The following is a 24,404-nucleotide window of genomic DNA, read 5'->3' as shown; positions in this document are numbered from 1 at the left end:
CCTGATTTAAGGCATGAATCCATATTGGGGTTCCATAGAGAAGCTGAGAATTTAGCCTCGCATTAAACCCTTAAGAGCTGCTGGAACATAATGATGTCCTTTGGTATAGTAGAAATGTGTGATCGCCAATGCACTATTTTGAGCAGAGTCTATCACGAATTTCCTATGCATCACCCAGCTGGCTCTGTAGTGAAAATATATTCCTAAGTATTTGAGAGTTAAAAGTAAAGTATACCACTGCTATGAGTCCAGGGATCCTGATTCCCTGTCCAACTAGAGCAGTAGCAATACAATCCTAAGCACTGCTTCAAAGTAGCATCATTCTTTTCAAAGCCCATTGACTTCAGTAGTGTAAAACTCTGCTTAGGACGGCACTGTAGAGCCGTATCTGATGTACCTCGTCTTACTCTAGAATAGGGAACTACAATTTACTTAATTCTAGCCACAGCCTGTACTAAAAAGTCTGATTGTACAGTCAATCAATCTGCAATGTGCCTTACATAATTTCCTCTTCATTGGTTCACTGTCTAAGCAGGTCGACAGGCATCACAGTAGACGTGTTTGGCTTCTTGCTCAGTATAGCTCCTGTTTATTGCAGATTGAAGAAATAGCCTCATTCTCTTTAAAAAAAAAAATAAGAGCACACTTATCAGGGAACTAGATTTGGAGTATAAAGTGATGCAGCTGGGAAAATGACAGACAAGCGAAATTTAGACTGCTTCTTTACTGAAGTTTGCCATACTGCTATGGTTTAACATTAGAAAGAACGGGAAGTGACAGGCCATCTTGACAACTCTTAGAGCTTTCTAAAGTTACGGTTTACCCAAGAGTAGGGTTTTGGCAATCCCTTAGGAAAGAGACGTCCAAACATGTTCCAACAGAAAGAATTTATCCTGATTTCTTTTCTTTTTCCTAGCTGTTTTTGACATCTGAGTGCAAAACAAGTTCAGAGTGATCTGCACAAACATGCTTTTGACATTCCCTGGTTTGGATACTGCCCTGGTTGTGGTATCAGAGTTGGTAGTTGGTATCAGAGATGAGAACAGCATTAAACACACAAGCATTCAGTGGCCTATAGATGCTTCACCAGCCCAGGAGGTTACTGGGAATCTAGCAACCTCTACCACTTGCAATTGCTCTTTTGGATGACAGCGATCAGACATATTCATGGCAGACATTTTTTTTTTTTTTTACTGGCATCATCATTACTACACAAAACTTTAAATGGGATTTAAGCCATGTGTTGTTGTTTTTAGATTTGGACCACGTTTTTCACCTACTACACGCAAACAGTCTCGCTTGTCATTTTAAGCCACCCCCCAACTCATCAGAATGCTCGGTAGCAGGATCCCAAGGATGCTAAGGAAGAGGGCACCTAGAAGCAATGATGAGCAAACTCCCCATGGCTGAAATCATAATCCAGCAAGCACCATTTGTGAGCAGTTTGTGACAAAAACCCTCTCACCTTTTGTCTAGAGTACTAAATTGATTCATGTGTGTTTTTGCAAAGGAGTTCTCAGCCTGATGCTGGGGAAGAAGGGTATAAATGTGGGAGAAAGCAGCTATTGCAATGGTGGCAATGGTTAGTGTTGTTTTTTTTTTAATCAGAAAGTGAGTGGTTTACATTTAAAAAAGATTTCTTGACATTTCTTTGAATGGCATACAGGATTCTGAAACCTTTTGGGGTTTTTAAAAGCTTTTTTTTAATGGTTTGTTGTTCATAAAGGAAGGATTCTCCCACCCATCCAACAGCCCCATTAGAAGGCTTTCCCAAAGGCTGCATTTAGATAATGCATGCGCCTGCCCTAACAGCATAAGTGACTTTTCCCGCCTTGATGATGATTTGATTGCTAGAATCAGGGTCAATTTCGGCTATCAGGACACTTTCACTGAGACCAAACAAGATGTTTAAGTAATCAGCTGTGGGCACCTGCCAACCAATAACAGCACTAGCCTCACCTATCTAATCCAAAAGCTAACCACATAGGCATAAAAGGAGCACATGCTCATATATCACTTGGTTTAAATCACAAGCAGAATAATAATTTCAGAACCGGAGAGGGTGGCGGGCTTGCCTCATAATAGAAACAAGTATGACAAAATGCAGAAATAGTATTAGGAAGCCATTAAATGTGAACACTTGCAGCATCACTACTTGGAAACAATCATGTTGAGAGGCAAAGTCAAGCTCCAGTTTCATACCTTAACAAGGTTATTGTGGCCTTCCATATCAATGGCCAAATCTCTTCAAATATTCAGAAACCAGCAGGAACCATAAGCTCCAAAAGGAATTTTAAGTGGCAATAGTGCAGTTATAACCGATATCCATAGAAGTCAATGGGCTTAGAATGGTGTAAAGCTGCTTAGGATGGCAATATCCCATTTCAGACATGATTCCTCTCAGTTTTGTCACAGGTTTCTTCTATCTCTTCTGTATTGGCTGACCCCAGCATCATAAAGCATATGAGGCAATAAAGTTATTAACATAAGATTTTCATTCAAGGTACTCAAAGGCACCAATCATGCCTGTTCAGCTTTCAATGGGGAGAAATATAAAGGGGTTTGTGTGGAAATGGATGGCAAAGAAATGCAAGGGTCAAAGACCTACTGTGCAGTCCTCAGCAGAGTTACATCTGAATCAATATGCTTAGAAGAGTGTAACTAGGCTTAGGAATGCACTGCTACTCTTGGAACTATTTTTTTAAAAAAGCAATGTATTTTAAGAGCATTTGTTGTGGTTGTGCTGACGTGACCTCTTAATAAGAAATGCAGTCTCTCCTGAGGAATAATTGCATAAGTTCAGAAATGTGAGGAAAGCGAAGTGGTGCATCTGCTTCCCCATTCCCCACCCCCTACCCCCAAATGCATAATTGAAAGGTACCTTCTTTCCCTTGTGTGTCTTCCTTCTACTATGAGCCATACAGATATGAAGCCGATGCTTGAGATTCTTTAGCAGTAAAGAAATGTTAAGGGTTGTTGTTCTAAGGCAAGGGAAGTAAATCATATTCTTCATGAGTTAATACCGAGAGCTCGAAAATGTATTGTCTGTTTAAGTAAAGTGAAGACAGTCTAGCCTAAAGGCTAAAAAAAAGTGGATTCTCTCCCCTTACCTGGGCTTAGCCAATTTCCGCTGTCTTTATACTTCAGCCTAGGGGTAAATATGTTTTCATAGGTACTATCCTTTGGAAAGGACATTAAACTGAGATCCATTCAGGCTTTCTTTGATGGCTATCTAAGTAGAAGTTAGGCTGGAGGCACTTTTCAAAGAGCATGGGGTAAGTGATATCTTAGCCAACATTGTCTTTCTCAGGCTTTCACAGAAGCTAATAATAGAGCAGAGCTGAATGTTGTCAAGCAAACATTTTAACACAAAATTAGGGTTTTCAGGGGTGTGAAAGTTTTTTGTGATGCACACTACCTTCAGTCACCTTATTCCCTGGAAGTTAAATCAGCTCCTGGGCACAGCTTCTGATTTTCTGTTATCTGCTATTGTGTTTCCCCAGTTGGGTACCTGGTATCCTATTTTTTTTTAAAAAAATCTTCTGTTTCCCAATAATCTCATCTCAGGCAATCATCTATCATATCATAAACATGATGACTGATTATGTCAGAAATCAACTCTCAGTGAGGGCAATGCTTCCTGCCTTTACCTGAACTTACTTTTTGATGACACCGCACAGCCAAACAGATGGGTATATGTGACAATGTCCTGAAATCAATTCAGAGTGAGGGCAGAAAGCATTGTTCCTGCCCCACAAACGCATAATTACTTCATTCATTTCAATGGGGCTTAGACTGGAGTAACTCCGTGTAGGATTGAACTGGGACTGTGGTACTTCTGCATGAATCTGAATTGATTTTGTGTTAAATATCATATAACTTCAGCTTCAGGCGCCTTTTATTGGAAGCCTTATGAAACATAGGACATAAATTGCTTTGGAAACAACACCATATATTTTACAGAAGCTCCTCTAGCTATTGGAGCCCTACTTTTATGCATAGGGAATCATCTCTGGTCCTGCAAAGAATTGCTCCAGAGTAATTCCTCCCCCAGAGAGCATGCAGTATTTCATGGTGGGATGTGTAGACGTTTGATTCTGGGTTATTTGGGTCCCCAATACTGGTTTGGTATTCAGATTTGTTTTTTGTTTTTCCAGAATTCCAAAATTCCTAAACATGGAGGAGTTTCATGGGTTTTCATTTTTTAATACATTTATTTCATGTATTTTCTGGGTGGGAAGCCTCTGAGGAGGTGGCACAGCTGTGCCGCTTCCGGCCATCGACTAACTAACCCCCCCTTCAGGAATGGGATGCCCCAGTTTGTAAAGGACTACAGATAAAGTATGGCAGAAATATTGTGGAGCTTACATCCAATGTTGTGCAAGTCCTTTGAAGACTTAAGTACAAACTCTTGGAAAGCTATAAAAATGTGTGAATGAAAATAAACAAAAACAGAAGTTATTTTGCAAGTTATGCAGAGATACATTTCTAACTGTGGTTTGGAATTTGCCTCATCTATGGAATTCCATCGATCATGCCTAGGGGAAGGGGGTGTGGGGTTTTTCTTTTCTTTAAAATTTCAAACTAATATTTTTCTGTACAGCTGGCAAGTCCCCCAAGCACACAGAAAACCCCACTTTGTTCTGTGAGTGGTACTGGCCTCCTTATGGGCATGAGTTCCCCAATTTAGCCATGAGAAGGAGTGATATAGATATCTCCCCTTGACAAAGTTTTAGAACATCCCTCTTTACAAAGTTTTAGAAGCAACTATTCCAAGGAGCATAAAATCTAAATTTCAACAGTGGGAAGAAAACATAGGAAGAGAGGGAATGGAGAGGGAAGAGTAACAGAATGAGAGAGAAGTGGCGGGCATGAGTATAAATACAAACTACAGCAGAAAATGGTATGAAAGTGAAGTGTTAATTGGGATGGGATTGCACAGGACAGTACAGGAGTTACTGTAGAAACTTGCTATAGTACTTATTAGAGAAATAATGGAGGGAAAACATCTGGGGCAGAATACAAATAAGTGTTGATAGGATCAAACAAAATCAAGTTAGTATTTTTTCTGCATGTGCTGGTGAGCTTTGTGACCTGATTCACATTCTGATCAAAGAGCAAATTCAGAATCCAAAACATTCCTCATGCTGCTTCAGTTAGTAATATGGAGGAATAACAGGTATATTTGACCACCACCTTAAAGAAACAAAGAGAAACAGAGAGTTTCCTTCTGTATGCATTCCTAAGAACAAAATATGTACACATTCTGTCAAATGTGAAGGATGGGTGCATGTAGAATTAAGTGCATAAAACTTTTTAAAACTCTGAATTGACAGCTGGGAAGGGTCTACGCTGCCTCTTCAGAGTTTTTGAGAAACACATACCTAATCCAACACACACCTTCATACTTGAAGGGATGTATATATCTATTTTGTGCTCAGTTATACATTCAGAAGTACAAAATGAGAACGTTTCAGCCCATTCCTGATCTGCGCCAGTGTCCAGGGTGAAAGCCCTTTAGGAGGCCGGGAAGGGCCCGCGCCGGCATCCAGGCAACTTATGCCGGTGTCAGTAGCCCGCATGCTGGCGGGAACACCTGGAGCCCACACGCCGGCGGGAACACTCGGACGCCGGTTGCTGGCCACTGCCATGGCAGCGCCACCCCAGGACGCCAACTGGGCTTTCTGGTGGCGTCCAAATGCCGGCGGCGCCAGGCTGGGGGCAGGGTCGCCATTAGGCGGCCTCCAAAACCCTTTCAGATTGGGAACGCCCTTTTTTATTTTCCCCGAGATGCACCACCATGGCGTATCTCCCTTTGAAGGTTGCATGGATATTTTGCGCTGGGAAGAGGTTGTGGCGGGGCCGAAATCTTCTTTGGAGGAAGTGCAGCCGCGTTGCCTCCTAAGCCCGGTGCAAGCATTCCGCTCAGGACCAACCTTTACATTGAATTCCATCCGAACCTTTACACTGAATTCCATCCATATTGGAGCAAAGAATGATGGGTGAAGTCCTCCTTCACATGCAAGAGAATAAAATAGCCACACAGAAGAAGACCTATATTCAGTTTAAAAAGGAAACCTTTGATACTATTAATACATAAGTCCTTTTCAAAACAATCATGCACATTTAGTACCACATAAACAATACTTTAGTACCACATAAACAATACTTTAGATGTCTTAACTTCTTTAAACAGGTGAACCTGCCAGTAAAGGGACCTTTGTAGAGATTAGGCTGTAAACATCAAGATTTTTCTTGATGCTAGAATCTTTAGCAACATCCAGTGCGATCCAATGGCTAACCTCCTATCTTACCTTTAGTTTCAAATGTCTGCATATTCAGCTAATAGTTCAGCCATGAAGATGGCACCTTAGGGCATTCTTCTAGAGGCAACTCCCCCTCTGCCCCAGTTCTTCTACTGTTGTCCTTATTCATCTTTTATGACTTCAATAGTGATGGCACTATCCTCAGGCATTTTTCTAACTTATTCTCTGCTTGCCACTTCTTTGAATACACGTGGGCCCTCCTAACCCCTTTCTCCATTTCCAGTGCCTCTGTTTAGAGAAGGTGACCTTGAGACTTAGACCATTTTCCAAGATGATCATCAATGTTGAACTTAAAGGAACTGAAGACATTTTAATTCTTGCTGTTAGTTTTCTTAAGTGTTTTCTAGCCAGACGTTTTAAGTAGATTGTTGGGTGATAGTTATTTCTTTTAGTGTAGTTATTTCTCCTAATTGTGAAAGATATATTTGAAATGAATGTTCCTGTGTGAGGAACAAGTCCTCCGCCCCCCCAAATAACTAGATATTTATCTTCCACAGTAGAAATATAAGGGTATTTAGAAATATTTACCGTATATACTCGCGTATAAGATGAGTTTTTCAGCCCAAAAAAAGGGCTGAAAAAGCCGGCCTCGGCTTATACGCGGGTCAATACGGTAGAGGGGGGAGGGAGGGAGGAGGAGGGAGGGAGGAGGGAACTTACCGCCGCCGCCGCCACTGGGCCCGCGTCGTTTCCTGCCGCCGGGAGCGGCCTCCTGCAGCTGCGCGGAGGCTGCCCCGGCCCCCGCCCGGCCGCGCCGCCACTTCCTGGAGCCGGGAGCGGCCTCCTGCGGCGGCTCAGAGGCTGCCCCGGCGCCCGCCCGGCCGCGCCGCCGCTTCCTGGGGCCTGGGGCGGCCTCCTGTGGCTGCGCAGAGGCTCCCCCGGCCCCCGCCCGGCCGCACCGCCACTTCCTGGGGCCAGGAGCGGCCTCCTGCGGTGGCGCAGAGGCTGCCCCGGCGCCCGCCCGGCCGCGCCGCCGCTTCCTGGGGCCTGGGGCGGCCTCCTGCAGCTGCGCGGAGGCTGCCCCGGCCCCCGCCCGGCCGCGCCACCGCTTCCTGGGGCCGGGAGCGGCCTCCTGCGGCGGCGCAGAGGTTGCCCCGGCGCCCGCCTGGCCGCGCCGCTGCTTCCTGGGGCCTGGGGCGGCCTCCTGCGGCTGCGCAGAGGCTGCCCCAGCCCCTGCCCGGCCGCGCCGCCGCTTCCTGGGGCCTGGGGCGGCTTATACGCAGGTCGGCTTATACACGGGTATATACGGTAAGAAATATATGTTTAGATATAGTGAGGTATTTGTGTAGTGGTTAGGAGCGGTGGTTAGGAGTGGTGGATTCTGATCTGGAGAACAGGGTTTGATTCCCCACTCCTCCACATGAGCGGTGGAGGCTAATCTGGTGAACTGGATTTGTTTCTCCACTCCTACACACAAAGTCAGCTGGGTGACCTTGGGCCTGTCACACTCTCTCAGCCCCACCCACCTCACAGGGTGTCTGCTGTGGGGAAGGAAAGGGAAGGTGATTGTAAGCCGGTTTGAGTCTCCCTTAAGTGGTAGAGAAAGTCAGCATATAAAAACCAACTCTTCTTTTTGTTATATATGCAATAGGGGAAAATGTTGCTTTGTGTATGCTATAAATCTTTTGAAGTTTAGCTGCCTTTCTTTGCCTACAACTTTTTTCAAAAAATGCTCTGTTCTTCCCCTTTTTTTACTTCTCTGCCCTACGCACCCATTTCCATTCCATATTAATATCTTGGACATCCTATATCAAAACAGTGTTTGATTTTAATGACACAAATACACAAAATATACATTGTTTGGATTCATTCTACTTCATTCAAGAGCAGGGGTGAGTATAACTACCTACTGTGAGTATATCCTTTCATATGTTTAATGGATTTTTTTATCTGTTTTTTTTTAAAGAGACTTTATCTAAGGCAATTGACTTTGTAGCTTCTCTTTGTGATAGTTACTCCACCAATCCCTTACTCCTTCTGCTGTTGGTATCTTTTGGCAGAAACCCTCTGCTGACTGAATGTAACACTTCATGCATCTGATGAAGTGGGCTCTGATCAGTGAAAGCTTATGCCATAATACAATTTGTTTTTAAGGTGTCACAAAACATTTTTGTTACTTTGTCTGCAGCATACTAACATGGCACCTTGAGCACATGGCATTTAAATCCAAATATTTAAGAGCTGCATTGAATATATGGATGTTATCTATATATGATAGGGTTAAGAGAAAAGAGATAATTATTCATAGCCATGCCATTCATAAGTGATGAGGTGACCACTATCTCATGTTATGTCATATTCTGCTTATATGAAATTAGCCCAGTTATCCCAGTACTGAGGAATCAGTGTAACAAAAAGGGAAAAAAAGGAAGCGATTCCAACAGTTTGAAGATACAGGCATTTTTTCCCTATAGTGATTCATTATATACCCTATTTCCATTGTATTTATTTCTGTTCTGTTTTGTTCTCTCTTATCCCATTCTATGAATACTGTTTTACTCTCCACCTAAATGATATCTGACTAAAGTGAAGCAAAAATTAGATGATACAATGAAGGTTTGTGGCATTCTCTCTAGTACCTGTCACAGGCTGCTTCCAGCAGCAGATAATGAAAATTCAAAGTCAAACCATTTAACTTTAAGTAAATGGAAATGAATTTCTAGAGAAGAGATTTTCTTTTCTTGTGTGAGAAAGGAATAGTAGTACAGTGTCCGTGAATATAAAGATACAACATGTAATTGCGATAAGGGAATGTTTAAATATTAAGTGTTATCATATTACAAAATTCTGTGTTTTAATTTATCACCACTGAGTTTCTACCATAAAACTATGGTTCATTGTAAGACAGGTATTACATTATTAGATATGCATTGAGATCAAAGGAAACAACTTGCAGAAAACCATGTTATTGCATGCTGCATCTGTGTAAAAAAAAAAAAATCCCCAAATTATAATATAAAGGCACTTCATGTCTTGATCCGCGTATGGTCCAGCAGTTTGCAAACACAGTGTAAATGTAGGGTGTTTCATTGACACCAGGGTAACCTTTATTAATGAAAAAGAATCTGTGTATATAGTTGTTTCTGTGAATAAGGATACTTTTGCACATGAAGAAATATATGTGATCAGATCCTTTGATCCCAATAAATCACTACATAAAGGTGTTAGGATTATTACCACAATTCTTCCTAGTATATCATGAAGTAAGCTAAGCCTGACACACTAACATTGCTAGAGCAGGGAGATTTTTTTTCCAGACCCAGGCCTCCTGTTGGACAAACAGGTGGCAGCGGTGGCCAGGAGAGCCTTTTGCCAGCTTTGGCTGGTGAGCCTGCAGCGGTCTTTCCTAACAATGTTCTTGCCACTGTGGCCCATGCCCTAGTAACAGGAAGGGTTGTGTCAATGTTTGGCTTCCGTGGCCCTTTTTTACATGCCACTTTGGGGCCAGGAAGCAATTTTCGTCCAGGCTGGCCAGGGATCCTGGAAGATTTTTTTTTCATCTTCTGGGCATAGAGTAGGGGTCACTGGGTGTGGGGGGGAGGTAGTTGTAAATTCCCTGCATTGTGCAGGGGGTTGGAGTAGATGACCCTTCCAACTCTTATGATTCTATGGTTCTTAGGGCTGTCGATTTGGTTCGTCCCAAACTGAAAAACCGCTGAATTCCCCCCGATTCGGCGGTTTCCGGTTCGGATGGAACTGAACTTAAAAAACGGCGGGAAAAGGACGCGCCGAATTCAGCGAGTTCGGGGTGATTGCCGAATAAATTCGGCAGGTTCGGCATTCCCGAACCTGCTTTTCCCCACCTTTAAAGACCCCCCCTGCGCGCCTTCCCGGGGCTTCCCTGAAGGCGCACGGGGGGGGGGCCCTTAAACAGATCTGCACCTTCCAGCTGGAAGGCGCAGATCTGTTTAAAGGGCCCACCGTGTGCCTTCAGGGAAGCCCCGTGAAGGCCCTCAAGGGGGGGATTTCCCCCCAAACTCCGGATCTCATGCCGAATTTCGCAGATCCGAAGCAAGGGAGTTCGGACTTCGGCACGGCCCTAATTTAAAAGGGCCGAATTTTGCACTGAACTTTACCGAATTTTTTTTCAACAGCCCTAATGGTTCTACCTCATAAGGAGACTGTTGCGGGGAGGGGGGGGAGAAAGGGATTTGTAATCCACTTTGTGACTCTTTAGTAAAATGGGGTATCAAAACCAGCTCTTCTTTCACATTCAGGTGTGGCGACAACGATTCATAATTTGAGACTTGTTTTTATAGCTAGATTTCATGGCTTGTTTTAAAATCAAGAACTTTATAGATATTATTATTTTGTTTCACTTTGTGATCAATGTCTGGGTAGGTCTTTGGAGAAGTGGTGTATTGATTTCCTACAGAAATAAATTTGACTGATTTGCTCGCTGCATACTCACCCTCACCCCTGTCATCCATGCCTTGGCAACCTCTGGAGCAGACTCCTATGATGCCATTACATGCAATTTGGAAATGTCAGTTGGTGCAGAATGCCATCGCCAGGCTGTTTCACAACATTAGCACAGGCAAGAACACATCACACCAATATCAAAACAACTACATTGGCTTCCCATGGGTTTCTGGGGCACATTTGCAGGACTGATAAATCTATAAAGCTTTAAATGACCTAGGTCCGTTATTTCCCTTACAGTATCTTCTCCCATACAGCCACGTCTTGCAATCAGTTGAAAAGAACCTGCTTAAGGGCAAAAATGCATGGTTGCTTTATCCTCCTTTATTCCGTTTCAGCCAGGATTCAGCCAGGATCGAATGCATGCGTTTCGCAAAACGTGTGTTCGATCCTGGCTGAAACAGGGAATAAAGGAGGCTAAAGCGACCATGCGTTTTTGCCCTAAGATTCTAACTCATAAGGTGGCTAAATTGTCTTCTACAGGTAGCAAACCCCACCAGTGGCAAGGAAGGGGACCTGGAATCCCGATCTCTATAGTTGTTCCAGAACTTTAGAGGGCCTTGCTTTGGAAGATTCATCTGGCTGCTGCCACACACCCATTCTGCTGAGGCATCAACCCCTTTTTGTTCTCCAGGGGCTTTTAATAGTCATTCACGCTCACTCTGTTTTTAGATTATCATCAGTCCTTAAGTATTGTAGGCATTGTAATATCCTAAGACTCCTATTTTGCTGTTTTATAACTCCACTGTTGTCTTAGTCAATTGATATTGTTTGGATTTTTAAAGTTAAGTTGCAGGCTGATTTGCAATCTTTAAAAGCAGCTTATACATCTTGCAGGCAAGCCAGTAAATACGGGCAGAAACAGATGCTTGATGGGGCCATGCTTCATGCTTCTTCCATTCAACAAACCGAGTCAGCTACCACATAGAGACCCATAACTGTGGAATGTCTTGGAGAGGGAGAGCCATCTGTTGCAAACTCACCATTGTCATCGGTCACACCTTTGGGCAGTGGAAATGTTAGGGTGCGGCCAGAGTTGACTGTGCCCACTGCTGAGTATTGTTTTGATTATAGGTGACTGCTGGAATTCCTATTGAGCTCGGTTTGCAATTATTTCTATCAATCCCAGTTCTTTGTGTGACTTGGTTTTACCTTGTTAGCTACTCCAAAAGTAGTCTGAAAGGAGAATAATAAAAATTATCCACCCCTACTATTGGTGGATAATGAAAATGACTACCACATACATGTTTAATTTTCCCCAGCGTTATTCCCCATATGCAACCCTATATTCATGCCAGTCTTGTACTGCATTGTGAGAAAAAGGCAGGGCACTGTTCAGAAGTCTTTAATCATTCCTCTAGCCATTTATTGACCTGCTCTCTAAAGGCCATATACACATCTTGATCCGCATGCAAAATTCCTATTGATATCATTGAGAGAGCTCTGGGCAGATGGAAGAGAGCTTGAGACCCTTACCATTTAAAATATGTCAATTAGGGGGAAATACATGCAGACCACACTTGTTTAAACAATCTGCAAATGTCTCTATTTACTATTGTTCATTAAACGGGGGAGTAACATTTTGGCTAGCAAAGGGGAGGGGAGCGCTTCAGCTAGCAAACTCATATTTTCCTGTGAAGACTTTATATTTAACACTCAAACAATTGATGTCTCTGTGGTATAAACAGGATAGATAATGAATATAAGTAGGATAGAAAATTAATCCTACTTGTGAGGAAAGAGACAGTCATAATTCACTTAGGCTTCTCAGCTCTTACGTTATGAGGTCTTCAGCTAACTCATGGGATCCATTCCACATCCCGCAGATGCTCATTATGAATTCTTTTTATGTGCAACATGTGGGGACTAACTAGTTTCATATCTCTTGGTATTAGCTGCAGTCCAAAGAGTTTTGTATTAAAGCAGAATGCAAACACAGATGCTGTTTAATACAAAGGATCTGAATGCAGACTCTGTTTTATCATTGAATTTATGTATCTTAATTTGGTTTAGAACAAAAATTAGAAAAAAGTAAAAAAAATTAGAAAAAAGAAATAATATTATTGATTTCTTGTTATAGAGTTACATTCGGAAGAAAGACCATGGCTGATCAACACAATGCATTACAATGGGTGAACACTACGTACTTTGTTAGAAATCTTTGCTTAGCCCTTTCAAAATGTTTTAGCATGCCTCAGTTAGAATGCCTGTTTCCTGATGAGCAATGCCTGGAGCTTCCACTGAGAAAACTAATCTTGGCAATACCAAATAATCTGTTCAGGGCTGCCCCACTATTCTTAGAGTTATAGTTTTTGAAATAAGTGGACTTTGGTAGTTTTGCAAGAGGTAATGCTTGCTTCTGGGTGAAGCACAAGCTTTTCTATTCCCCCCGCCATCAGTCCTGGCTTTTAGAGTTGTGTTAATATGCCAGAATCAAAATACCAGACATGGTCACAGAATAGCTGCAAGGGAGCCACCCTGTTCCCCAAGAGCACAACTACTGGAGAAAGGTGTTTTAGGTGATTCAAAGAAATTCCAGTTTGAGTCTCTTGTGTCTTGTGTGAATCCCCCACATGCACCAAATTTGTCCAACGAGACTGGATATTCTAAGGAACCAGTAGAATAGATTGCACTGCCTTTAAGCAGGATTCCAATGTAATCTTTCAAAAGGAGCTTGTACGGAAGCAGTGTATAAATTCCAGACGTGGAAACAGCTCAAGACTCCCTCACCCACAAGATCCTTTTCAAATTACATGGGAAGCACAATAAGCGCAACTGCAGCTTATTATGCTTATTAGGTTTTTTAAATGCCCAAAACGGAGGAGAGGAGAATGATGTAAGCCACTTTGGGTTCCCATTGAGGTGAAAGGTGGGATATAAATAAGGTAAATAAAACAAATAAATGCTGAGTTTTCCATTCCATAAGTCTGTCAGAGGGAGAAAGGAGAACAGAGTGCACGTATAGAAGGAATGCTCGTATCCAAAGTAAGCAAGTGTCTTCACCAAGGGTACTATGTCAGATAGCATGAGGGAGCTTGCATTTTCCTGCTATCAATATATCAATTGGGTTGCCAGCTCTGTGTTGGGAAATACCTGGAGATTTTTGGGGTGGAGCCTGAGGAGGGCAGAGTTTGGGGAGGGGCTTCAATGCCATAGAGTCCAATTGCCAAAGCGGCCATTTTCTCCAGGTGAACTGACCTCTATCGGCTGGAGATCAGTAATAACAGAAGGAGATCTCCAGCTAGTACCTGGAAGCTGGCAACCCTATATAACAAGATCAGAAAGCTCACATCTCAGGAAGAAATGTTGCAGCTCATCCCTTTCCCTGTTGTGCTATGCAAGGACATTTTAATATTGGGAAAAGGTTACATTCCACCTATTAATACAATTCTCCATATGCACATCTGAGGCACCATGAATCCCATGAATGTTTGGCTTGGCTCTCACACTCGAGTATAAAGGACAAAAAATATTTTGGTAGGAAGACTGATAACAAACGGCATTGAAAGCCAGAAGACTGGCGGAAGAAAGGGAGTTAGATAGAGAAATCCCATGAGAATAACTCTCATGTGCAATTGCACCATTTTGGTTAATAAAAGTTGCTCCTCTTGATGGACAGGGGTGTATGAAAGCAAACAACTGCATTGCCTATTAAGGACAGATGTGTGAGGAGGGAAAGCCAGCACAAATGGTACGTCCCATCCTTGTTCAAGTGTCTCAGGTTACTTGTTCAGTTTTAAAAAGAGATGTTCTGTGCACATGTGGTAAACCAACATAAGATACAATCCCCAACTTGTGCACTATGAACTAGGTAATAATAATAATAATAAAAAAACCCATACACAAATAGAAATGCGCAGACTGGCTTCTGATATTCCCTGCTTTATGCTGAAATTAAGGCCATTTAAGCATGGGAGTTTTTGCCACTACCTAGATGCACCTTTTCCCCATCCGAATTCTCAAAACTCTGCATGAGGGCTTATTGTTGAGTTTGGAGAACTCGGATGGGGAAAAGGTGCACCTAGAGGGCAGCAGATCCGAGGCAAAACGTCCCCTGAACAAATGGCCTCAGACTCTGCTAATAAGTCCCTCCCTGCCCCGCGCGGTCGCTCTAACTGTGCCCTTAGGACTTGGCCCTCGGGAGCTCCGTTCTTCATGCAAGAGTCCAGGCACCTGCCCCGTCGGAAGGACGCGCCCGGGGGCGAGCGCAGCGATTGGTCCCGCCGAATCCCTCCGTCGAAAGCCAGGGGCTGCAGTGCCTTTGCTCGACGCCAGGGGGGTCCGTCGGCCGAGCACACCCAGTGGAAAGGCACGAAGCGCGGGGCGGCTGCCCAGAGCGCCCTCCGCCGGCCGTGCTCGCAAGGCGCGCCAGCCCTCGCCCGCTTTTGCACGGCGAACCGGCTGCCCTTCCCTCCCGTTTTGTTTGAGCGCGGCAACCAGAACGCTTTTTGGGGGTGGGGGTGGAGAAAGAGATGTTACTAGCCATTTATACACGGGAGGTTTTGCGCTGGATCTGCCCCTCTCTGGCTGCCCTTTTTCCCGTCCGAATTCTCCAAACTCAACAGTCAGCCCCCGTGCAGAGTTTGGAGAATTCGGATGGGAAAAGTGTGCATCTAGAGAGGGGCAAACCCAAGGCCCAGCCTCCCGGGCATCAATGGCCAGGGTGTCCCCGCGTCACGCCGCTGATCGCACAAAGGCGCCGCGCTCCCCGCAGCCCAACTCCCAAACGCGCTTCTTGAGAAGTAAAGCCTGACTGACACCCGGGCGAACTTCTGCGGAACTAAAATGGCAACCCGCGTCCGGTCGAGAAAGAGCCCATGTGCGCGGCTGGTTGACGGGTCGTCGCCCCCCCCCCCCCCACGCAGCCCCAGCTTAAAGGGACGGCGAGCCGCTCCGGAGACTCGGTCCGCGAGCGCGGGCCCCGCCGACGGCCTCCCTGCGGCACGGCTCGCTTGTCACTGATCCGTCGCAGCGGCGGGGGGGGGGGGTCGGGGCGTGCAAACGCCCGGGCGCGCACCGCGCACGCCCCCCCAACCCCCCCCCCGAGCTCCCAAGTTTGCGCAGCGATCGCCCCGCGAGGGCAGGAGAGGCGCTCGCCCGGGACGGAGCGCCAACTCTGCCCCGGCCCAAAAGCGGCGGGCCCGGCCCTTCGCGCGAGGAGAGGGGGCTGCGAGGGGGAAAGCCAGCGAGTTCCCGAGAACTTGCGCTGGAACCAGCCCTCCTCCTCCTCCTCCTTTCTTTCGGGAGCCGGGGGTCGTCCCCTCCTCTCCCTCCCCCCGCCCCTTCGCCCGCGGCCCCCCAAGCTGGGGGCCAGCGACGTTTCGGAGCAGCCCTCCGAGGCTGGCGGTGGGGGAGGAGAGGAGAGGAGGGGAGGGGGCGGCAAGGGCTGCCCGGGCTGCCCGTCGCTTTCGCAGCCCCTGCCCGCCTGGGATTCCGGAGGGTCTCGGCCACCACAGTTCCGGCGCTTGGCGAAGACCCGCACCCCCATCCTCCTCCTCCTCCTCGATCGCTCCCTCCGCGGCGGCGTTCCCGCGCTTCTCCCTCAAATCCTGACACGTTGCATGTTTGCAAATCGGCGGCGGGGAGGGGGGGAGACACACACACACCCCCGCCCCTCCCCTCCCTCCCTCCCCTCCCTCCCCCCTCCCCAATCTGAGCCCGGCAGCTCGGATCAAAGCGCTTCGCCTGCCCTCCCCGTGGCCGCCGCCGCTCGCGAATGGGCTTGCAGCGCGCCTGCCTCTGCTGCCGCAGCCGCCGGAGGGAGAGGAGCTGCTGTGCCTCTTCGCCGACGCGGGCCGGGCGCTGAGCCGCGGGGATGATCCGCATCTTCCCGGATTTCAGCGTGCAGGTGACGGCGGCCGCGGCCGGCGGGGCGGCCGGGGGGGTGCCGGCCGGACCGGCCATGGGGAGAGCCAGCGCCGCGGCCAACGGGAACCCGCCCAACGTCCAGGGCATCACTTCCTACCAACAACGGTGAGTGCGGCACCCGAGAGGGGGGCTTGGGGTGCGGGTGAGGCGACTTCACTTTCTTCTTGCCTGGCTTTGTGTCCGTCTCCCCCCTGCCCTGCTTTTGAATGCTTCTGGGAATGCAAATCCGGAGCCCAACGGACCTTTGGGAAGCGGGGGGCCAGAAATGTCCCGGCTGCTTGAGCTTGGGAAATGACAATGGCGAAGGAGAAAGTGAAATTCCCGGTAGGCTGATTTTGACCCCCCTCCTCCGCTTCTGCCGCCGCAAAGTTTAGGATCCCGCCTGCTTATCCTTTCTCAAGTAGGGATCTCTCAATGTCAATGCCTTGTGCAAACCCCACAGCGGGGCAGCCGAGAGGTATAATTGATCACGCGACGGTGATTGATAATTTGTTTTCAATTGAGCAAGATAGAGTTTTCACTTGGCGTTTCACCCTTGCAATTCCACACTTTTTCTTGCAACGGTATTAGCCATGTCACCTGTTAGTAGGGGGAAATCTAGCAGGAAGCTCTAAGTGGGCTCAGCACAGTTGGGCATTCATCGGAAATGCATTCTAATGCAAATTTCAAGATTCACAGACAGCTTCTGTAGGAGGGGGGAACCCCTAACCAAGTTGGGTTAGGCAGTAAGTCACAATGCAGTTTAAAGCTCTTTCTCACCTTCTCATCCCCCCCATTCCCCTTCTACTAATTCACAGACAGGTGCTAAGGCTAAAGTGAGGCTTAACTGCATGACAGACACTTCTTTGTTTAAGATATCTGAAGTTTTTATTTGCTTTTCTTTGTTAGAAGAAGATAATAGAAAAAAATGTAATGATCAAAAAGTAGGATGCAAGAGAGAGTTTTCCACTGAACCCAGCAACATTTTATTTTATTCTTTTCTGTGCTTTGCATGTGGCTCTAAATGTTTTCCATTATCCGATTAAATAAAATATTGGATGTGGAAAAGCTTAATGGGTTGTGCAAACATAAATAAACAATCAGTGCTTGAAACTTACATTTCAAACTTCACTGGTCAAGAACTCTTGTTTGATCCGCCAATATTTATATTTAAGTGATTCAGATTGAAACTATGATTGCTTTCTACCTCTCTTTCCGTCAGTTTTGACTACACAGTTAAGGGGCAACTTTTTGAAAACAAAATAGCTTTTTCTTTTTGTGAACTTTCCTGGTGAGACTTTTAACTTTCTGCCAAGCAAAATTTTTAAAAAACAAACACTTGAGATTCCTTAAGTCATCTCAAAAAATGTTAGAGCAGTCTGCTAGCCAATGAATGTTTGAAATTCAAGATCAGCCTTGTTTTGCATCAAGCAAACACAGGAATCCTTTCTATAAAATAAGTGCAGTATGTGACAGATATAAAGGATAGGGAAAAGTTGGCATGGCAGTTGGTTTCTGAATTGTTTTTCTCACTTATAGAAGAATTCTTAAATTATAGTGAAGCTTTACTAGGATGCAGTCAAAATAGTTTTATTTGTGAAAGGACATGTCAAGGGACAGAATTTCAGAAACAACAGAATGTTTTGTTACATAAATGAAGGGTATCCCTTGAGAGTTTATGCTGCATGGGAAGGAGTCAATAGACCAACGTTTCGATTTTTTAGTATTACATTTTAACTGTCTTGTTTCTTCTTGAAGGAGAAAAAATTAAAGGGATAGTACTTATTTGATAAAATTCAGTTTAATGCTAATTATCAGTTTATTGGTGATCTATCGAAGAAGGTAGCAATGCATATACATTTATGCAATCCTAAGGGATGCAATGGTTTGCATGCTTACTTTGGACTTAGTCTCACTGAATTCAATGGGACCTGCTTCCAAGAAAACATTCCTTGGTTTGGGCTGTGAATACTTAACATTATTAGAGTATTCTTGTTTCCTTTACGGTTTTAAATCTTTGCACTTTCCTTACTTTGGAAAGGCGTAATAAAGTCCTTAAAAGTAATTCCAGTGTGAGCACTACACCTTTTTTCCTTAATCTTTATAAATAATGTGTCGTGATTCTGCAAAACCGATTCAGGATATTGGTAGTGCCTCCAACACCCTGTAAAAAAACCACATGACACCTGTTAACTTCATTGTTTTTTGGGGGGACAGTATCCTGTTTATGAAATCTTGTAGGATTAGCAACCCCCAAACCAATTAAAAGAACCCTATGTAATTTCCATTAGGAAATCCTGATCTCCCCCACCCCCCAAAAAAAGGTATGTATGCTTTCTTTATTTCTAGTTTGATTGTAAAAGGAGGATTCTTTACATTGATGGAGATAAATCAGAAGGCTGTGAACAGAGAGAGTGTGCTCAGGAGAGAGTCTGTCGCAGAGCTCGGGGCTCTGCTGGCTACCAAGGCTGCCTGTATCTGCTCCTCAGAGCCGGAGGGACGTGAGGCAGGTCAAACTTGCTGCCTCCTGTGCCAGAGATCATGTTGTTTTGGGTCACCGGCTGCGCCCTGCAGCCAAACTTTCCGGCGCTTTGCAGACTGCGTGTGCAGCTTATTTGCTTGCCTACCCCCACGTGCAGCTGTTGCATTCCTTTGTTTGCCCCCCCAAAAAACCCACTTAGAAAACCTTTAGTTTTTAAGGGCTTATTCTGCTGGCCATATTGAAACCTCACCTTTCCTACTCTGGGAGCAAGATAGGGACTGCAACAAATCACTAATAATTGATGTGCTTTAAGAAAAGTCACCTGATCCTGAAAAATGGTTGCAATCCCATTTTCCCAGCGGGTTAAAAATGCCCCTCTCAGTCCCACCCCTGAATCCAGATATTAGGCGAACGGTTTATAAGCTGTCATTGTAGAAGTGTGTCGGCAGTGTCAGGACCAAAGCGAACTTTCTGGTAAAGCATGGCTCTGCCCAGAGATATGGAAACTGTATGTGCCGAGAAACTGCACACGCACCCCCTATTAGTGCACAGTCAGTCACAGGTCTGCTGTTGTATGCGGTCGTTGGCTCTGGGACAAGAATCAGCCCCGGGTGCCACTTTGTGTAGCTCGGAGGATCTGCTGCTTTTCCACACGAACAGGCCGTACACATGACTAAGATGCCGAACAGGCTGTGCACAGGACTAAGATGCCCGCATGCTAGCCGCTTTCTATACACCACCCTCTCGAGCGTGCGAATACACAACGAACAGGTTGCGCCCAGGACTGAGATGCCCGCATGCGAGCCGCTTTCTGCACCCCCCCTCTCGAGCGTGCGAATACACCCCGTGCAGACGTTGCGCAGCATGCCCTCCAACGCACCCGCGTGTCGGTTTCCATCCCGCGGTACCCGCGCACGATGCTCTGCCGCGGACACGCACGCCGCTTTTCGGGGCCGGGTTTGGCGAGCGCGTGCGTCCGTCCATCCGTCCGTCCGCGGCTTCCAGCCTTCCTCTCCGCCTCTCCCCCCCCCCCCGCCTCTCCTACTCCACAGAGCAGGAAAGTCTGCGAAACTGCAACTGAGTGGCGTTGTTGCGCCGGCAGCGGAGGCTCCGGCCGTCCCTGGCGCGCGCGAGCCAGCGCGCGGCAGCCGGAGCCGCGGGGGAAGGAGGCAGCCGGGCAGTGCCCACAACTACTTTCGCAGCGGGCGAGGCCGGGGAGGCCGGACTTCTCCCTCCCTCTCCCCCCCCCCCGCCGCCCCGCATGGCCTGGCCTGACTCCTGAGCCGGTCCCGCGGGCTCGGCGCGGTCACACCTGCCGGGCCGCCGCCAATGGCCGGGGCTGCCCGCCTGCCTCCCTGGGCCGCGGCCAGCCTCTCGTCGCGGCGCCCGGCATGCCTCCGGCGGCGGCGGCGGCGCCCGGCCTCTCGGCGCTCCTCGGCCCATGGACGGCGGCGGCCCGAGCAGAAGCAGCAGCCGCAGCAGCCGCAGCAGTGCTAGCGAGCGAGCAGAGGCGACGCGACCTGCGCCAGCACCGCCGCCCCGCCATGCCCTGGCCTCCGCACCGGCCCCCCGCCTGCCCGCCCCAGCAGGGCCGCCGCCGCCGCTAGACACAACACCGCACACCGACACCAGGAGGGGGGGAGTAAGGGCGAGGGGGGGGGAGCCCGGGAAGATGGCGCCCACCAAGCCGAGCTTTCAGCAGGATCCTTCCCGGCGAGAACGGTAACACTTTCTCTGTACCGAAGCGGCGCGAGCAGCGCCTGCCCGGCTCGGGGGCCGCCGCCGGCCGCCTCGGCTCCGGGCGGGTGGGCTTCCATGCCCGGGGGGGGGGAAGGAGGAGGAGGAAAGGCAGGCGGCGGCGGCGGCGGCTCTCCTCTCCGGCTGCTCGCGCGGCTGGGGCTGGGGAGTTCCTCCGGCTGCATGCGGGTGTTGTCTGCCGCCGCCGCCACAGACACAACATTTGCCAAGCGAGCCTCTCCGCAGCAGCAGCAGCAGCCCGTCCGCGCTTCCCCACACTGCGGGAGCCGGCGCTCGGCTGGCCGCCCGGGAGGGAGGGAGGGAGGGAGGGAGGGGGCGCCCCAGGGGGTGTGGGGCGGCGGGATTCCCGGGAGGCAACTTTTCGGCGGGCTGGTCTGGACGGCGGGGGCGGGGGCGCGCGGGAGGGGCGGCGCGCTTGCGCCAGGCCCCGGGTCGCCGGCTGGGAGGGCCGGCCGGGCGGGCCGGTGCAGCTAGGCCGAAACTCCCGGCGAGGGGCTGGCGGAAGGGCTCTTCGTCGCAACGGCCGGGGCAAGTTCGGTGGGAGCGCCGCGGCCATTGCGCCAGGCCCGGCGTTGGACCTTCTCCCCCCACCCACTCATCTCCCGCCTTGTGGGACCAGCCGAGGGTGGGTGGGTGGGTGGCGCTGAGTCCTCAACTTGTTTGTGTCCCGATGGAGGTGCTTCAGTAACTATGGGAAGAGTTTACGGTGGCAGTGAATGGGGGGGGGGGGCTTAAGCCTCTGCAGCCCTTCTGTTCCTTTTCTCCGTCCCCGTACACTTTTTAAAATTGTTCCCGGTCGGGCTCTGATGCCATGACTGCAGCTGTCGTCTGGGTAAAAAAAAAAAGTAAAGTGCATCTTCAGAGAAGGGCGCATGGATGGAGAGGACTGGCGGAGATTCGTCTGCCTGGCCGCTGAGAGTCACGGGCACATCTGGAAGAGCCCTTGGAAACAATGGGAGTGGGAATGAGTGGCAGCTTCAGGTGTGAAAGATGTGCAGGCTTTTAAAGGCAGGGGAAAGCAGATCGGCTGCCCCTCTCCCGTAGGGGATTCTGGAAGATGCTGAGTGAAGTTGAACTCGCCAGGGTTTAGCCCGAGAAGCTGTTTTCTCTGAGCATGTGCAGAACGCTCCCCCCCCCCACAAAAGAGTGATTGCAACCAGTGCCCTCCCCACAACTGAAGCGAAGGGTCGGCTCTTAGGAAGCGAGGCCTTGGGGTGGCTGGGACCCCAAGGCTTTTAAATGACAGACCAGTTCTTGCAAAGCAGAAAGGGGAGGGGAACGGATGCGAGACATGGGCCAAAGATCACAAGGAGGAGTACATTGAGAACAATTGGGAATGGCCAAGAGGTTGCCATGGGTACTGAGAGAGGCAAGAGCGTCCAGAGTAGCATGGTTGTGGAGTGACAGCTCCCACTGTATCTCCTCCTCTAAGCTCTGTATTGCAAAGTTTAGAAGCCCACCTGTTATTATTTAATAATGCTTACTGAAATCTTCATTTCAGGGTCATCTGGTCAAAGTAAGACACATGAGTATATATCAATTTCCTCTTTTGCTCTGGTGAACTGAGTAGCTGAAGCAGTGAGGAAGGTTCCTAATTAAGATGTAAAATGAAAACTACCTTTGAATGTCTTAAAAAATATTCTGCCAAGTATTGTAGATGAATCCACCAGGGAAATATGAAGAATGCCGGTTTGTTTTAATGCTGTAATCAGTTATGTCTAAGAAGAGGTTAAATGTAAATTTGTATGCTCTCTATGACAGAGTGTTGGTGGGCATACTCTATACAACAGTTGAACAGAAGTGTTGAATTTGAGCCGGTTTAGTTTTATTTTATATATAGGTTTAAATCCAAATATCCTTGCCTTTGATAATGCCCTTACGTAAGGGCTTTGTTTATAGAATAAATTGTTGCATTTTGTGCCTTCAGCAGTGTTCAGATATGTTCATGTTGGCCTTGTACATTGTATCTTGATGAAATTTCTAGAAATCAGACATTTAACATTCCTTTACTCCTTTTTAGCTGTGAACATTCAACATTTTCCTTCCAGTGACAGTAAAAGCATTTGCATATTACTAATAATGTCTTTAGCAGCCTGCTGGTTTCCTGCATATAGAGTTTATGTATTGAGAAGGAAAAAAGCCAACACATAAATACCAATATGCTCCATCTCCCCACCCCATCCCCCTTACAACAGACAATTCTGCTTTCTTCTCTATGAGCTTGGTACTATATTAGTAATAAGTGTATTTGCCGGGACGGCTTTAGTAATCTCTCCTGCAGAGGCATATTTGTGTGCCATTTTGGGAATTTTTCTGAGATAGGAATCTTGAAGATAGAATTAATTTCTAGGGGAAACTTCATAGCCTGTGCATGAGTGCTTTCTTTATCACCTGTCTCCATTTGGCATTCGAAGAAGCTAAATCAAAGTGTGCGATTTGTTATTTTGCTCCACTTGAGAGCTGTACTAAATAACACTTGGTCTGAAATTCTGATTGAAGTTGTAGGAGGATATACTGTATTTAATTTAATGCCCTTTAATAGCATATTCTTGTTCAGCTCTGATGCTGTCATCTTAAAGGTTGGATCAGAGTAGTTTTATCCTGTAGGGAGTGGGAGGAGTGGTAATTTCAGGGGGGAAAGTAGCCTAAATTCATGAAACACTAATAACTGTAAGCTTGGCCTAATGTCCAGATAGTTGTTTCGTGCCTTAAAGGCTTATTTGTTGACATAACCTACAATATTTCACAGATTTTAAGATTAAATGGCCAAAGCATTATTGTTAGGAATTCTGCATAAGATGTTCTGTCTCATAATGCTTCTTAAATTAAAGGTTATGTAAAATAATGAAATAATAATAATATTTTGTTAAAATAAAGTCGTGTTTCACTGAGGTTGTCTACTTTTGCTGTAGATTGTCTACTTTTTCTAAAACTGCTGTTACATAATGGCATAGTTTATTTTACTACTTTCTTGGTAAGTATTATATGCTGCTGCAATCCGGCAACCTGTTATACAGATTGTCCCGCTACACCAAGTAGGTCTTTGGTATGTTCACTGCATGCTGAATTGTAGCTAGAATCCTGTGTTCATATAAACACAGGTCCCATGGAAATCAGTGAGACTTGCTTGTGAGTAGGTGTAGTTAGGACTGCTTAGGACTGCACTACTGTTTATTAAAATGTAGAATTCATTTTGCAAAAGTAAGGCATTCACAAATATTTGCATATTCTAAATAGTAAGAGGTTTAAAATTAGTGTACAGTCTTTGATGTTTGGTAGGCAGTGGATATGAAAAAAACAACACCTTTTTATTTTAGTTAATTATTTGAAAAAAGTGACGAGATTTAAACTTGTTGCACTTTCTTGTAAACTGTTACAGGGATGTCCACAGTTCAAAAACAGCCAAGGATTATCCAATTGTATACCCAAAAGAAATAAAAAAGATATGCATGTATAATGCATGTAATATGCTGGCAGTGATTTGTAAAACTGTGTTACTGCTGTAAAGGGAACAACCCTTATATTTTTGGTATTTCTTTCTAGAGTATATGCTTAAACACAGCAGTGAT

The 24,404-nt window shown here is 46.7% G+C and overlaps 1 protein-coding gene across 11 annotated transcripts in view; it reads left to right on the top strand.

The window, feature by feature from the left end:
- The first annotated feature begins 16,560 nt into the window (after positions 1-16,560).
- The window catches only part of NPAS3 (neuronal PAS domain protein 3), a 795,184-nt gene continuing 787,340 nt past the window's right edge, over positions 16,561-24,404 (top strand). For 5 of the 11 annotated variants that reach the window (XM_056850745.1, XM_056850750.1, XM_056850744.1 and 2 more), the window contains exon 1: positions 16,561-16,721. In XM_056850745.1, the coding sequence (XP_056706723.1) occupies positions 16,564-16,721 (158 nt within the window). In that variant the 5' untranslated portion in view covers positions 16,561-16,563. Of the gene's footprint in view, positions 16,722-20,728; positions 20,800-24,404 lie in introns of those variants that run through there. The other 6 variants (XM_056850746.1, XM_056850753.1, XM_056850751.1 and 3 more) reach the window with 4 other exon arrangements.

The sequence above is a fragment of the Euleptes europaea genome, chromosome 6, assembly GCF_029931775.1.
Source record: "Euleptes europaea isolate rEulEur1 chromosome 6, rEulEur1.hap1, whole genome shotgun sequence".
In the NCBI taxonomy this organism is placed as follows: Eukaryota; Metazoa; Chordata; class Lepidosauria; order Squamata; family Sphaerodactylidae; genus Euleptes; species Euleptes europaea.
This window is presented reverse-complemented; position numbering and strand designations above follow the sequence as displayed.